General features: G+C 52.6%; 7 protein-coding genes and 1 non-coding gene across 8 annotated transcripts; 2 read left to right on the top strand and 6 right to left on the bottom strand.

Annotated features, from left to right (window-relative positions):
• Positions 1-505: 505 nt before the first annotated feature.
• J4E92_002129 (uncharacterized protein) lies at positions 506-1559 on the bottom strand (the record flags this gene model as incomplete). The annotated part of the gene is made up of 2 exons (XM_051493534.1): positions 506-1446; positions 1553-1559. 2 exons carry the CDS (start codon positions 1557-1559, stop codon positions 506-508), a joined length of 948 nt encoding a protein of 315 aa, XP_051356765.1.
• Positions 1560-1618: 59 nt separating this feature from the next.
• J4E92_002128 (uncharacterized protein) lies at positions 1619-2327 on the bottom strand (the record flags this gene model as incomplete). Its single annotated transcript, XM_051493533.1, has 2 exons — positions 1619-2114; positions 2323-2327. The coding sequence occupies 2 exons, from the start codon at positions 2325-2327 to the stop codon at positions 1619-1621; spliced, it is 501 nt and encodes a 166-aa protein (XP_051356764.1).
• A 2022-nt stretch (positions 2328-4349) lies between these two features.
• Positions 4350-5135, bottom strand: J4E92_002127 (uncharacterized protein; the record flags this gene model as incomplete). Its single annotated transcript, XM_051493532.1, has 2 exons — positions 4350-4882; positions 4973-5135. The coding sequence occupies 2 exons, from the start codon at positions 5133-5135 to the stop codon at positions 4350-4352; spliced, it is 696 nt and encodes a 231-aa protein (XP_051356763.1).
• A 1037-nt stretch (positions 5136-6172) lies between these two features.
• J4E92_002126 (uncharacterized protein) lies at positions 6173-7251 on the bottom strand (the record flags this gene model as incomplete). Its single annotated transcript, XM_051493531.1, has 2 exons — positions 6173-6505; positions 6550-7251. The coding sequence occupies 2 exons, from the start codon at positions 7249-7251 to the stop codon at positions 6173-6175; spliced, it is 1035 nt and encodes a 344-aa protein (XP_051356762.1).
• Positions 7252-7772: 521 nt separating this feature from the next.
• J4E92_002125 (uncharacterized protein) lies at positions 7773-8323 on the top strand (the record flags this gene model as incomplete). The annotated part of the gene is made up of 3 exons (XM_051493530.1): positions 7773-7881; positions 7933-8048; positions 8102-8323. 3 exons carry the CDS (start codon positions 7773-7775, stop codon positions 8321-8323), a joined length of 447 nt encoding a protein of 148 aa, XP_051356761.1.
• A 527-nt stretch (positions 8324-8850) lies between these two features.
• Positions 8851-9975, top strand: J4E92_002124 (uncharacterized protein; the record flags this gene model as incomplete). Its single annotated transcript, XM_051493529.1, has 1 exon — positions 8851-9975. The coding sequence occupies one exon, from the start codon at positions 8851-8853 to the stop codon at positions 9973-9975; it is 1125 nt and encodes a 374-aa protein (XP_051356760.1).
• A 2155-nt stretch (positions 9976-12130) lies between these two features.
• On the bottom strand, positions 12131-12239 carry J4E92_002123. The gene has a single exon. It is a non-coding gene; the product is annotated as a tRNA-Lys (tRNA).
• Positions 12240-13864: 1625 nt separating this feature from the next.
• Positions 13865-14441, bottom strand: J4E92_002122 (uncharacterized protein; the record flags this gene model as incomplete). Its single annotated transcript, XM_051493528.1, has 4 exons — positions 13865-13879; positions 13943-14103; positions 14149-14169; positions 14264-14441. 4 exons carry the CDS (start codon positions 14439-14441, stop codon positions 13865-13867), a joined length of 375 nt encoding a protein of 124 aa, XP_051356759.1.
• Positions 14442-15588: the final 1147 nt, after the last annotated feature.

Genomic DNA, 15588 nt, shown 5'->3' with positions numbered 1-15588 from the left:
GGCCTGCTCCTTCCGTCTCTCGTCGCAACAACACCATCCTTGGGGCGAAGGATTCCAGCTCGCATTAGCCTGGGAACGGTGTGCTTACACAGTCGCGTGTACTGACAGAGCGATAGAGTGTATGGCTATGCCTCGCGACATAGCTCCGTTTTGGGTAGCGTCCCAGCCTCCGCCAGCTGATTCTCATTTACATTAACCACAAACGGTGCCCGCACAGCCTGACGCGATCATCAACACTCAACCCTGAAATGCGACTAGCTAGACCTCGAACCGCATCAGGTCTTTATTGGGGAACGCTATTGACTAAGTAGCGAATTTTCATTGTCCGCAACACGAGTTCTTGCAACTGTCTGTATTCAAGTACATTTGCTCATACCCTACAGGCACAAAGCGTCCTGAAATACACCAACAAGCTACCTAGGCAATTCTGCCTCACGATGATCACACTAGGCCCTCAAATCATCCACCTCATCACACGCTGTAACGTACAAACATTGCGTAACCCTTACATACTCTCCGCATCAACACAGCTGTATGATGAGGCATCAGTCGCAGCACCACCCTGGTAAACAGATACAAGCGGGTAAGGGCAAAGGTCCCTCGACAGCACTGTTCCGTTTACAGGTTGCGTTCCAACTGCCGGTAGGGTGTCTGGAGCAGTACCATTTTCGACCCAAGCGACAAGTTGCTGCAGCGCATTATTGACGGGTGCAGGACCGGGACCACCTGCGCAATGATGAAGGCCAGGCGCAAGGAACAACCTGTAGTACTCATCCACATCTGCATCCAGCGCGGCTACACGGTCATAGTACTGTGTTGACCCACCCGAAGGAATCAGGTCATCTGCAATGCCGTGCCAGGTGAGCAACTTTCCTCCTGCTTCCTTGAAGTCCGAGAGATCCGCGTCGTTGGTGTTGATGATCGAATCCCACTGCTGCTGGCCGGCGTACAAGTAGTCCGGTAGACGCTCCGCGGTGATTACAGACCAGTCAAAGGTAGCGTTTTTCTCGACAAAAAGCTGGAACCACTGTGCGCCGAGTAGCCAGGCAGCGGTGGTGAGGCAGGTACCTGAGGCTTGACAATCCGTGTCGGTCGTTGCCTGGAGGGGTGCATCGAACGCGTATCCTGGGTAGATCTTCTTTCCCCGTCTGTCGGAGACACCATACCATGTAGCGTTGGCTACCGTTGCTGTTGCGTTGGAGATGACATTCGAGCTGCTATTGTCGCAGTTGGCGGGCTGACCGACCACGGTGAATGGGTCGAAAGAACACAACTCCGGGATGGATATGATCGAGTCTTTGACGCCGTCCAGTTCATCGCAAGCGGCGATTGCGGCGGCCCCTATCGCTTCAAGCTCACAATTGGGCGGGTATTCGCCGAGCGTGTTCATTACAGCTTGAGCATGGAACAAGCTTGCCAAGAGCGGGATGATGTTCAGTGCGGGTGCTGCAGCTATAATACCGTCAAACGCTTCGGGGTAACGTTGAGCCAGCATCATACCTTGCCTACCACCCTGGGAACACCCAGTCCAGCTGTGTCTTTTGTTAGCCACTGTTCATTCTAGACACGCGATGTAGCGTTGACCGCGAGTAGCATCGCAATGTCAGGGTCATACGTACTAAGAGTAAGCGGGAGCCTTCTGATAGAAGCTCTCGGTGACCATCTTCCCGAATATAGAGAGCTCGTTCAAAGTGACAGAACCGAAGTTCTGCAAAGCAACCACATCGACATTACCCGGAGATTTGAGCGCCCAAGGAAGAGCGGAGACTTCAGTTGCGTTGTGGCCACCGTCAGTGGAAGCTGCCGCATATCCCTGAATAATGGCCGGGAGTAAGCTCTGATCGAAAACACCTGCGCGCCAGCCGCCGCCTCCCACACCATTGAAGCGTCCGTTCCACTGCTCCGGCAGCCATATCTGGAGGTTGACTGTGTCGTTCTGACCTGGATGGGTGTAGGCCATCTCTACGCGGCAGTAGGAGATATTGTACGATGAGACTCCAAGAAGTGGCACAAGCTGTTCGGCTGGGATAGGCGAGCCTTCTGGTGTCCATTGTGTCTTGGCCCCTGCAGTGAACCTTGTGATTGCCGTGCCATCGAGGTAGGGTTGTGCAAGGCTTGAACAAGCCAACCCGTGCGCTGTTCGGGCTGTTAGAAACAGAGATCATATCGAATGGACCAGACTCAAAATACCTAAAGCCGAATACATCTTGTTCAAGAAAAGACACGGTTCGTGCGAGATGGGGATCTGATGTTGAAACAGGTGGTGACTCGCTCTAAGGTGTACAGCAGAATGGTGCCTGCGACAACATTACTTATATATACGACATGTTTCGCTAGCTGCGATGGCAGGCGGTTCGTCAACGCCCTGCCAATTCCACTATGATGGCAACGGCGGCATAGCCGACCTCGCGAGATGGTAGTTCATCAGGACAAACGACCAAACGAATTATGTGCTTGCTTTTGCGTGCATTAGGAGCACTGCGCGATGTGATCGCTAGTAAAATCCTACCTTGTCCCTCTGGAGCACAACTACTTCGGCAAGGCGGATGTTAAGCTTCCGGTGCAGGTCCGGTAAACGAGAACGAGTACCTCTTTTGATCGGCATCTTTAGCGTCAACCTACCAAATTAGGCTTCCTTTTGGCATGGCACCAGGCACCAACAAGTCTCGCCCCCGCAGCACACCTGAGCCATGCCGTCTCCTTGCGAACACCCCCAGGCGCATGACAACTTACCCACATCTAAAGCGAAACGAATATGCGAGTGCGGAGATTGAGCCCGAATGGCAGTGAAACGATACCATAGGAAGTCACGGGCTGGATGCGACACGTGCAAGCGACGGCGCGTCAAATGCGACGAAGCCACACCCAAATGCGGAGCTTGTGCTCTACGAGAAGAACAATGCACCTACCCGACACAGAATGTTTCGACTGGGTCTAGAAGGAAAGCAAAGACGGCGTTGACAACGGCATCACCATTCTCATCGTCATCACCACGATCACCTGTACCAACCAAACCCGGCTGGTATTCCCTCTACGATGCCCACAGCGGCCCATCCTCCCGCCTAGCCACCTACAATGCGACCCGAACGCTCGAAATGCGGCTCATGCACCAATGGACCACAACCACCTACCTCACCTCCGTGCACCGCAACGCGCTCGTCTTCCGCGATTACGCCGTAACCAAAGCGCTGCAACACACCTACCTACTAGACATACTCCTCGCCTTCACTTCCCTACACAGCGCCAGTCTCGCCTCCTCCCCCACCGCATCCCACGACCACGTCGCCGCCGCGCTGCACTACCAGAACAGAAGTATATCCGAGCTCAATGAGCAGGTGTCGCTGTCTTGTATTTCGAAAGAGAGTCTTGATCCGGTTTGTCTTATGACTGCTCTTCATGCTGTTGTTGCGCTTATCGCGAGTCTGATTCCGGCCACGCCGGGTGAGACGTTGGAATCTGTGTCGAAGGTACTAATGCGTGTGAGGAGGTATACGATGGGTATGAAGGAGATTGTGGAGGAGCATAGTGTGTGGGCTAATAGTGGGGAGTTGAAGCAAATACTTGGCAGTCCGGTTGTTGAGTTGGTAGGAGAAGAGGGCAGAGCGTTCACGGCGGAGAAGCTGCGCGCATTGACGGATGCGATACTTGCGAATATGGATCTTGATGATGCGGCTACGCCGTTCTTTCGTGGTACTCTGGAGAAATTGGAGAAGGCGTATATGGATAGTGATGGGCATTCGGTCGTCCCTTGGTTGGGTACTGTGGAGCCGGAGTTCTTTCAGAAGGCGGATATGGGGCAGGTGCCGGCTCTGGTTATATTAGCCTGTTGGGGAGCGATTAATTGTATTTTGGAGGATATGTGGTGGATGCAATATTCCGGGAGGAGGATTGTGGAGGAGTTGGCCTGCCAGCTCGAGGGCTGTGATAGCCGGTGGAACGAGATTCTGGATTGGTGTTACCAACAGGTTGGGTTAATGGCAGAGATCAGTGATCGTGTTCGAGAGAACGGTGGAAGTGGGCCTGGAACGGGTTATGTCGTTCTCTTTGGAGAGCATGCATGAATGGCATCGTAAGCGAAACAGTCCAAGTCGTACTCATTTACTCGTTCTCGTTTACGCAATACGCTGAAATATGGTTGCGGTGACGAGACGTGGAGGGATTGGCGTGAGCCTGCAAGACTAGTGTGTAAACCCATGTGGTACCCACAAAGGTACTGGGGAGATTGAGGTAACTAGCTCTACGTTAGCATCTAAGCCCGGTTGCAGCACCATCTCTTCCACTTCCTCTACACCAACACCTCGCTAAATGCCACGACAACTACTCATACACCGCACACCCACTGACGCCATCTACATATCCTTTGTCAAATCGTAAATCTTCTGAATCTCCTTAAGCTCGCCCTCATGGTCGAACTTGAGATCCTTCAACAACCCGTCTCCGAATCCAAAGACCCAGCCGTGCACGACAGGGAACTCGTTCTCAGCCCAACACTGCTGCACAGCCGCCGTCTTGACCACGTTCCGGCACTGTTCGTATACGTTCAGCTCAACGAGCTTATCGTACTTCTCCTCCTCTGTGCCGCCGTTGGCCATAACATCGTCGAGCTCCTTCTGGTGCAGCCTGTAGACGTCACGGATGTTTCGGAGCCAAGGGTTCAGCAGACCCATGTCCTTTGGTGTCATGGCGGCCTTGACACCACCGCAGCCGTAGTGGCCGCACACAACAATGTGCTTAACTTTGAGGTGGCGGACCGCGTAGTTGACGACGGACATGACGTTGAGGTCGATGTTGTTGACGAGGTTGGCAATGTTGCGGTGGATGAACATCTCGCCGGGCTCGAGACCGGTGATGGCTTCGGCGGGGATGCGGGAGTCGGAGCAACCTGTAGTTATTGGGTTAGCAAGTTCTAGGTGGTGGGTGTGATAAAGGAGTAGTGTTATAGGGCAATTGAGTCATTCCAGATGCAACTCACCAATCCATAGATACTCGGGTGCTTGTCCTGCACTCAGATCCTTGAAGAAGCCTGGGTTTTTGTTCCTCATCTCATCGGCCCATTTCTTGTTGTTTTCAAAGATGCGGTCATGGCTCTGCTGCAGGTACTTGCGCACCTCCTTTGGCTCTTCCTTTCCAGTCATTCTGGGCCAGGAGAAGTTTCGTTTGGCGGTAGTTGTCTGTGAATTGGATGCTTGCAAGAGGGATGCTGCCCGTCCAGTATGACAGGTACGCAGGGAAGTCTGATGGAGTAGAGAAGATATCGGAGAAGAAGTATGCAGTAGCGGTGTTGAGCTTGATAAGAGACGAGAGGCGGGAGCGAAGGACTGCCCCGCTGCAACTAGCTCTCGGAGAGCGTGGGGTAACCGGTGCGGCATGACAGGACAAGAAAAAACGACGCGCAAAGGCAAAACGCCAATCCCAGTGCTGCGGGCAGTTTCGGTTTTAGAAGGGAGGGGACGCGACGCTGAAATGCTCGAATTATTTTGCTTCTGCTGCGCGCCGATTGGGCGCTCTGACGTCAAAGGATTGGCTAAGGATCTTTGGACCCCTGTTGTCGATCAGCGGGCAATGGGTCTAGCAACCAGATCTGGGTGAAACCATCGAGACGGTGCAGCCTCACCATATCGCTGCGAAACAACCCAAGCATTATCGGCACGTCGAATCCGTTAGCTGGCACAACGTATTCGCCAGCTGCACAAACAATATGGCTCTTAATGACGCCAAGAGGACCATCCTATCGCGCCATGCCGACCGTCTATTGAGCTCAAGGGCTTGGCCCAAGACGATCTGTCCCTCCGAAATTGCCCGCGCACTGTCAACAGAGGAGCTGTGTGCATTGGACGCGTCAGAGTGGAGAGACACCATGGATGATGTACGAAAGATGGTGTGGGAAAAGAGAGAGGCTGGGGAAGTCGAAGTAATGCAGAAGGGCGCAGTAGTGGACGTGGAGAGTTTGGCGGATCTCAGAGGGCCGATAAGAGTGAGGAATGTGAATGGATGATATAACACCGTATGGCTGGATACTCTTGCTGACGATAGCATGTATAGTTGCGATACAATACGAAAACTGATTAGTCGTTCCAATTGACCCGATGTGCTGACCTTGAAGAGCCGCACCCCACGAACTCTGACAAACTCCAATATATGCATGCATCCAAACCTTCTCAAGTTCTCAGACTCAGGTATCAGGATGCTTGGCGCCACTCGCATCTAGTCCCTGCCACTTCTCTTCGTCCCACCCCATGCTGGGATCTGTTGCATTCCCGGCTTTGCCCTCTTCTGTCAGATTCTTGATATCGCTCCAGTACTCCAGCTTCTTACACTCGTTATCCGCGGCTTCAATAGCCTTGAGCAGATTGTTGATTCTGCGTTCCTCGGCGTCGCCTTCAGGCTTGTGATCCTTCTTGTGTTGTTCGCGGTGGTCTTTGGCGGCCTCGAAGCGGTCCATAAGTGTGGAGAGGAGTTGGCGGCGCGAATTCTGGAAGATGAGCATCGACATGATGGACGGTATCTGCACTTGTTAGCTATGTTTGCATGGGAATACAACATACATACCTGTTCTGGGAGGTAGTGCAGCTCCTCCCCTCCATCGTCGATGAACTTGTGTATGTAGATGATCTTCTCGCGGTCAATGGCAGCTGCCTTGAGTTTTCTCATCAATGTCGCAATATCCCTAATCTCCTCGTCTAGACTCGTCTGTGCGCTGTCGTCCAATAGACCGCTGCCAGTGCCAAAGGTGGCTGATCTAGCCAGTGTCGTGCCGATGCTGAATGTCTCGCCAAACATGCGCTCCTTCGCATTCTTCTTGGTCTTAGGTGGCAGCCTCTGCTTGACCCGCCTCCGTAGCCAGCGTCGCCGCCGAACGAAGCTGTGGAACCACGGGTGGTTGCCATGCCACGCTGAACCCTTGAAGAGCAGGCTGTATTGCCAACCCTCTTCATCGACATCCAGACTCATGTCGACATACCAGCTCTTCCAGTCCCATACCCAACTTGGGTCCGGGACTTGTGCATTTGTGATGTTGACTGCTGAAGGCTTGAACTTGGCATCCTGCCACGGCGCAGGGTCGATTCGCAGGTTCCATAGCGCTTTGGACGAGAAGAGGGGAATGCCGAAGACGAACCAACCGCGTTGGTTCTCGTAGAGGATATCTATGTGCGAGTCCGATGTGGTTGACCGCTGTTCGGGTTGTGTAGCCGAGGTCGGTGTGTTGTCGCCGTCAGTGTGGTCGACGAGGTGTATTTGTTGGTCCGCCATGCTACAAGCGTGGTGTAGGTGTCAAGGAGAGTAAGAGGCAAACGCCGTTGCTATCGTGGATACATGAGGTCGCTGTGTTAGGCAGGCACGGCACGCTGCGCGGTAGTCGCTCAGGCAGTCGCTCGAGGCTGGCTTGTTGTGGTGAACGGTTTAAGGGGCGCGCACAGCAGGCAGCACGCTGGGAAGGCACGATCGAGGTGTGACGGCGATGCGATGAAGATGAATACTATAATGACATTATGATTAACATGTGGAAGCGAGAGCAACGAGTGTATGCAATGTGGATCCGGCTTGTCGCGCTCGGTAGAGTCCTAGTTTGGTGATCTGGTTCGCACGGCACTGAAAAGCCCGTGCTGCAGCTGTCTGCCATTACGTCACACATGCGCTTGTTTGAAAGACGCCTTTCAAGGTTCCCCTCCCTCGCACAACTCTCATTCTACATCTCCAATTCGAATCTCACATACCTTGATCTTGCTTCAAGTCCAATCAATACCACCTCGCAAAAACCCCATTACATCAACATGTCTCGTCGTTTCGCTACATACGGTGGTCTCGCTGCTGTTGGTGGTGTCACCTACTACCTCTACAGCGCTGGAGGCGACCCGAAGCTTGCCGAGAGGAAGGCTGAACGTACGTCCTGAGGGAATTCAACGTCCATAGTATCTTGACTAACATGTATAGATGACGCTGCGACTGCCGCACGCAAGCTGAGAGGCGACTACCCTGGCCAGGACAAGGAAGCTAAGAAGGCCGGCCAGGAGGGTTACGAGGCGGTACGCGCCAGCGCACAGCAATACGTATGTCCAATGCGACTTGATGTTACTCGCGACAGTATGCTGACTACTGCTAGGCCGACCAAGCCAAGGCGGAAGCGAAGAGGGCGGAGCAGAAGTTCGATGCCTACAGCGCAGATGCGAAGAAGCAGTACGAGGAGGCCAAGGTCCGCGCTGAGCGCGAGATGCACGAGGCAGGCAAGCAGGTCAACGCGGCCGCCAACAAGTTTGATGCCGTCGTCGAGGAGAAGGCCGCGAAGACTCAATCATGGCTCGGTGGACTGTTTGGCGGAAAGTAAGCTCTACGTCTGGAGGACTAATAATGTAATGATAATGCGATAAGAGAAGCTGGAACTTGTTATTGAAGTCTTGCATGAGCATTGGAGTATATAGGCGCAGGGCTTCTCATCCCAATATGATACAATACTCACGATTGCCTTCGATTCGTTGCACGGACGTGACAAGCTCTGGCGACGGTACGCGCCGCGACGGCATTGCTTTTGCATGATCCACTCCTTCGAGAACAAGACAATTTTTGCACGCGCTGCGTCATGAGTAGAATGGAAATAGTACTAATGCTGAATGAGGACTGAAAGTACGCCGGATGCGTGGGGCAACGACACGTTCATGTTTCATTAAAGTGGGGCGGAAACGCGACGCGAACGCGCAGAAGCGTAAAGCGCGTCGAACGTGCCTTCCCTGTTTTGCAGCCCCCTCGGCCCATAAACACTCCTTTGGACCTCGACCTCACACCCACACGACACATCACTTATCGACATTGTTCCAGATATCTCATCGTCGTATCCATTCCACTATTCTATCAACAATGTCGCCTATTGCTCCCGGTCAGCTCCCGGCCGAGCTTGTCAACCTCCTCGCGTTACACTCTTCCTTTCTGACCGCGCTGTCGCTGCACTACGCCCACAATGGCACTTCAACGCCTGCCGATCTTCGAGACCTAATTGCATCAACGACATTGGTCTGGCGGCAACGTAAAGTCACGTACGATGACATCCGACTCCTCATCGGCATCCTCGACCATGGCCCTTCCGGCAACAACAACCCCTACTACCTGTCCGACTATGGCCGCGGCAAGGTCTGCATCGAGATCAAGGACAGCAGTCCGATGATGAACGGCATGACGCATATGAACGAAGAGGGATTGCAGGATATGTTCAAAGAAGGCCTAGACACGCTTTGGACGCAATGGTGCACGTCGCAGAAGATGATGAGCCGACCAATCGCGGTGCCCAAGCGTGGACGGGGACGCCCAAAAAAGGCCGATATTAAGCAGGCATGCATGGACACGTTTCTCGACGACACTTCCATGTCCAAGTTCTTGAGCCAGCTTCCTCTTGCCGAAGTCACCATATGCGAGTCCCTCACCGCACTCGCGCCAGCACAAGAGAAGGGACGCAAGAGGTTGAGGGAGTTCAAGGAGAGTGTACAGCAAGGCCGTGCACAGAAGAAGACGAGACCGTCTGTTGGAAAGGAGAACGAGACGCCCATGGGCCAGAACCAACAAGCTCAGCCCGCCCAACCCAAGATCACCGAATTTGCTGCCGTCCGCAAGACCAACCTCCTCGACCGTATTCTCGCAAAGCAAGAAGCTGCAAAGGCTGGCCCCGCAGCGCCGACCCCCGCCGAACTTCAGCGAAAGGCAGCTCTACAACGCACTCCAGAAGTTATCGGCGTTCTTTCCCTACTGTGCGCGAACAGACCCGGATCGCGCATTTCCTTCTCTACAACCACTCTGCTGCAAGCAATTCAAGGCTCTATCCGATCACCGATTTCAAAAGACGAGGCGATGAAGTGTGTTGAGGTTTTGGCCAGCGAAGTCGCTCCAGGATACGTGTCAGTCGTCAGTATGGGCAGTATTTCTAGTGTTGTCATCAACCAGATGATGAGGCCCACGGACATCAAGAGCAGGCTTATCGCGCTGGGCGCTTGAAGACTTGTTGTTTACATTCTGTTATCTTCGATGTTTTTGCTGCTCCGTGAGCTCACTTGGAGCTACCTTTGGTTATTGCTTGTTTACCGCATCATTTTAGCGAGCGCATTCTGTTCTTTCACTGTACAGTATTTCAGTCTTCTAGCATATCCTAATCACACAACACGTTGAAAGTCGAATCCTTTTTCTCATCGTCTTCCTGCGATACCTTCATGTTTTAGACACTCGGTGATGCTTTGCTACGCGTGGCTCGTGTCTTCTCTGACAACTGACAGGTGTTACACGTCAGGCCATCACAGCTCGCTTCACTTGTCGGCAGATGTCATATCACCAATGCGGATTTTCGACACCTTCAAATCGCATATCTTCATATCATGGGTCTTGCACTTCACTTCACCTAACATGCGAAGCTCAGCTGGGAAAGAGCCAGATCTCCTGACGTATGGTACTGTTATGTATCGTTCAACCAGCACGACTTCGCCGAATGGAAGAAGGCCTGATCTACGAAACAGTGACAGCAAAGCACCAACACACTGTGACAGAAAACGTTCCATTGCACTGTAGAATCGAAATGACAGGACGCCAGCGTTAACGGGAATCATTCATTCCATTGTTCTGGAGCCGTTGTCGCATTCATGAATGAAGCGTTCGTTCAAGTTTTCGAACGTAAATGTTTCTTGCCTCAGGCCGTGGGGAAGCGATTAGAATACATATACAGGCGCGGTGCTATTGAAGACCATACAAGTTCATATACCTCGTCGCTCATTCAAGGAAGACACAGCCTCAAACACATAAAACCTACTGGGTAGGTCTTCTTATCTACACCATAACCCACCTACCACACCTCGAAACATCCTTCAACTTCAGTCAGCACCACGATACCAGCAACCATGAAGACCTCAGTAATCCTTCTCGCGCTCTCGACCCTCGTGTTGTCAAGCACAGCCGCTGCAGTCCACCCACATATCCATCGCAGGCATGGCCGCTGCGAACATAGCAGCAGCGTTTCTGGCGCTCCTCCTGCCCCAGCACCAACGACACTAGTAACCTCTGTATCTGCTTCTGCCTCTGTTGCTCCACCAGCTGGGCCTCCACCAGCATCGTCCGCGTCACCCCCAGCTGCGTCACCACCACCCGCCTCCACCTATATGTCACCACCACCACCAGCTGCAACTCCATCACCACCACCCGCCCCAACCTCGGCCTCAGCAACAGCCTCCACACCACCCACCCCATCACCCTCCACATCTCCAGACCCCAACTCCGGCAGCGACAAACAAATCACCATAGCCGCCGGCGACACACTAGAGAAGATCGCAGCCGAGAACGCAGTCGGCATATGCGACATCGTCAAGGCGAATAACATCCAGGACCCGAATTTGATTCTTGCGGGCGAGATGTTGACGGTTCCGGTGTTGATGGGGGAGAAGGACGATAGTAGTTGTATGAGTTCAGAGGGAGGAGATGGTGGCGGTGAGGGTGGTAAGAGTGAGGGGTAGTTGGAGAGGTTATTTGAGGGGTATGGGTTTGCGATGGTGATGGGTGTGGTGGTTTGGGTTGGGATACTGATTCTGGGCAGTATGTGTATCGAGAGCTGTGTGCCTTTAGGTATTCTTATGGTCATAACTTCTCATTTGATCTATCTTCGAATTCAACTCCGTTATAAACTCTTGATTTCCTGAGCTTGATGCTGTTGCTCTTTGCTGCGGGTGTTTCTAAGTCACTTGCGTTCGACGTAGCTTGCTCTCACTCCATAGACAAGACTGAACAGATGTGCTGCCGCATACATAGATATCAAAGCCATCCTTTACCAAGTTTCAGGTTAATGTATATTTCTAGGACGTAGTTGTTCGTTGTTCTTCTTGCAGAGTGTGCTCTGTATAGCGAACTTTGCTAAGGTATTGTATGCAACTTTCGAGGAGAAATGGTTGAGGCCGAGTGTGCGTATAGGTGATGATGTTGTAGAATATTTCTAGACTATAAATCCACAGTGAGTGGGCTAGTAGCAGAAAGATTGGGTGTATTGTGATATTGTAAGGTGGTAGGATGGTGAATGGTGGGGCACTGCCAAAAAAAAATCGCCATGTCCATTCCACCAACACCACGACCATCATTCTGCCACCCACGACGCCAGGAACAAAAAGAAAGCTTCTCAAGCCCGACGTGGGGGTCGAACCCACAACCTTGAGATGTACTGAGTAATCGTGTCTGTTAGACCGTGAAAGACTAAGAGTCTCACGCTCTACCGATTGAGCTAGCCGGGCTGGTTTGTAGCCTGTTGATGGAAAAGACTTGAATTTGATCGTACAATACCTTGAGCACATGCGGGTCACGCTGTTCTAAATCTTATGATGACCGTGTACTTGCAAATGCGGGGCGTTGTGCTGGGAGCCGCCTGCGTCCGCGAATTTTGACTTTTCAATTTCCCCGCCCCACGAACTTTACATACCTGCAACTCCGCACTCCATGGTCAGATTCTGACATAGACGATTGTGAATGAATGCGCTTCACCCCTTTATTAGCTCAAGCCTTCTAGTCATCAATTACATCATGTTCCGTTGCTTGGTGACAACAAACTTGCTGGTGGGTGAACTATGGCCCGAGATGCCCGAAATTCTTAGCGACATCCTCGGAGCCACAGAACAAGATCAATGATGTCGTCTTCGGCCGACCCGTCAGCAAAGATACAACACGAATGCAAATACGATTACGAGCAGGGGTATCATATGGCGAAAGTGACGCGAGCATCTGCGATCTGTTTGCTTCCCCGCGGCGGAAGTCGAGACTGAACGATACCAAGAGGCTTTACAATGCCACATCCATCATCCAGCAGCAAAGCTAAGGAGCCTGGCCTGGTCGCATCACCGGACGAGAGTTGTATTTGAGTATGCTGCGATTGAGGGGTATTCTCACTTCGGCGACGCTGCGGAGGCCGCGAAACCTGTCGTTGCAGACACGTCTAGGTCCAGCATGTATGCCGGCTGCAGATGATACGAGGCGTAGGTGCACCATACGAGGTGCCCCATCTGCTTTGCTTATGCCTCCGACTGGCTTCTGGAAGACCGTTACGCGGCACTCGTACATGAGACTCCATCCATTAGATGCATCTGGGCCACGTTCGTAGCATTGCGCCCAGAGTGGCGTTGCCATGCCGAGACTGCGGCAGTACCAAACTATTCCCACCCATGCTGACGTACTTGTGGCTGAGGTCGGTCCTTAGGTCGTAAAGAAAATCCAGGGCCTTGGAAACGGACAAGAACACGAAAAAGCAATTCTTATGTTCCGTAACAGTAGTTCCAGGGGCAGAACCAATGTACGTGTAACTGAAATACGTTCAAGGCAACACCACGTTGGAAAAAGCAACACTTGGCCCTGCAGGACCCTGATTCATCGCAGCGCTCGAAATAATTTGCATGATATTTTTGAGACGAGGCGGTGCTGGGATGCCTACAGGTCATCTAGAACTTTCGCATCTGGGCTGTCGGGTTGTACGACAACGTGAATCGTAAGGTTTTATGACAACCAACTGACTGGCCGGGATCCATCGTCTACTTGATGGCGGCCCTCACATCCGCATAGTAAAGAAGAGCCCATGCGTTAATCTCCAGTTCACTTTACAATTTTGTATAGTTCGGAGGGGTTCCGCAGCGCGTGTTTCAGAGTGAAGTGGACCCGGTACTTGCGCCGCCCGATCCGAATATGAGGCCTCTCCTGAAGACCGCTTCGTTTGAAAGCGTACCAAAGTAAGCACTGGAGTAGTGCTCACAGTACACCGGTGAATGTCACCTCGGTATGCCGGTTGTTTTAAACACTGCATGCGCCGGAAAAGCCCCTATAATCGATCGTAGATCTACATAAGATCTACCTGCCTGGTCTAAGCTCCGGTATCCTAAGCTCCGGTATCCTGAGCATCGTGGTTAGCTTCAAGTCCACATATACGAACGCGAACAGGAGGTGAGTGTCGCACCAGGTAGACTTGATAGAAGTTCATCTTCACCTTGCCACCGTCCTCCTTGACTAGGTGCGCCCTTGCAGCCCAATCTTTGCTGGCTTCTCCGCCTGCCTTGAAGCCGTACTTGACCGTCCCGTACAACATGACCTCGTCTGACTTCGGACCGAACGGAAACACTTGGAGTGGCTTGTGCGTTCTCGTTGAAACTTTCTCCCACATACTTTTGCGCAGGGCTAAGATCTCTACGCCCATGAATTAGCCCGGTAGATTATGGAAGGGCGATGGAATTCCAGGGAGCCGTTCGCAAGGCTGGAAACAACAAGCAATGCGACAAACCTTCCCGGCCTACTACCCTCTTGGAGGCCATGACGAGGGTTGCATCCTTAGTGAAGTACTGGACGTATTCCTCATGCGCTTCTGCTGCATCGGACGTAGCGTAGAATTCCTCGAAGAATTTCTTGTATGCAGGGTCGAACTCAACAGCCGGCGGGTATTGGGACACGTAGGAACTCATCTCGTGTTGTATTGGTGGGGTGGGATCAAGGGTTGAAGTTGGCTATTCTTAACAGATGGTCAAACGTCCAGCAAAGGCTTCTCTCGTGTTGCGGGCCTGACGTAACGAATGACATCCGGCCTTGGCAGCGGCCCGGGCGGGAACGGCGTTCTGCAATTTGGACCTCATCGTCGAGTTGTCAGCAACACTCACTCGTACATCTCTTGGTGATTCCCGATCACGAACTCCTGGCAACTGAACAGTTGGGTAAATTGCGACCCCGCGACAATGATTTGGCATCGCCACAACGTGAGCCTCGAAGCCTCCCAGGTTGTGGTACCCGAACGGCACTGACATGTTAGACTATAGTAGCGCCAACCGTTCAAAAGAAACGCCGACTTCCAGCGGGATGCCCTGCAAAGTTGCGTAATAGCAAAGCACCCTTGAACTCTCTCTGCAAGGCTCCCATGTCACCTTGCCTACTTCGTCCTCGGCCTCAACAACACGACAATTACCCTGAGTACCTGCGCAAGCGCGGTGAAGCTTTCTCCGAGGCTGCAACGCAGGGGCCTGCGTTGTCAGCAGCACGGATGATGCCGTGGAAGTAGAAGGCCCAGTCCACCGTGTTTACGAGTGCGAGATGAAAATCTTCTCGGGCGCTGCTTCCGGACGGGTTCAGGATGCATGTGTACGGCCAAGGACCGAGGCGTAGAAGTCGAACACGACTTCCACAGCGCAACGACTATGATATCATTGCGCGCAGCACCGGTATCGAGATGCAAACTCTTTCTTCCATCGATCTAAGATGACCTACTGCACAGTAAGATTCGGAGTCATGTCCAGACGGCACTTCTTGGCCACAGCCTCAGTCTACGCCTCGAACTACTTGTCAACCCCGAAGAGGTCGTTTAGTACCCGTTCCAATTCACGGCGCCCACTGTTTTAGCTCAGACAGTGGCAGTGCACGGGCCCTATCCATGTCGGCGATGCTGTCAGAATCCATCTTTTCAGCTGCTCTGTCCATGGACAGGTACGTGGGCGAGACTTGCAGGGGTTATGCTACAACCCACCTAAAGGTACTGGAAGGTCATTTCTTTGGCCACGCTTATACGAATGTGGGTTCCTTGCCTTCCATCATACATCGGAAAATGGCCTTCGAAGACAGGTC

The sequence above is a fragment of the Alternaria infectoria genome (genome assembly GCF_024043175.1).
Source record: "Alternaria infectoria strain BMP 0036 chromosome Unknown scaffold_2, whole genome shotgun sequence".
Classification (NCBI taxonomy): domain Eukaryota; kingdom Fungi; phylum Ascomycota; class Dothideomycetes; order Pleosporales; family Pleosporaceae; genus Alternaria; species Alternaria infectoria.
This window is presented reverse-complemented; position numbering and strand designations above follow the sequence as displayed.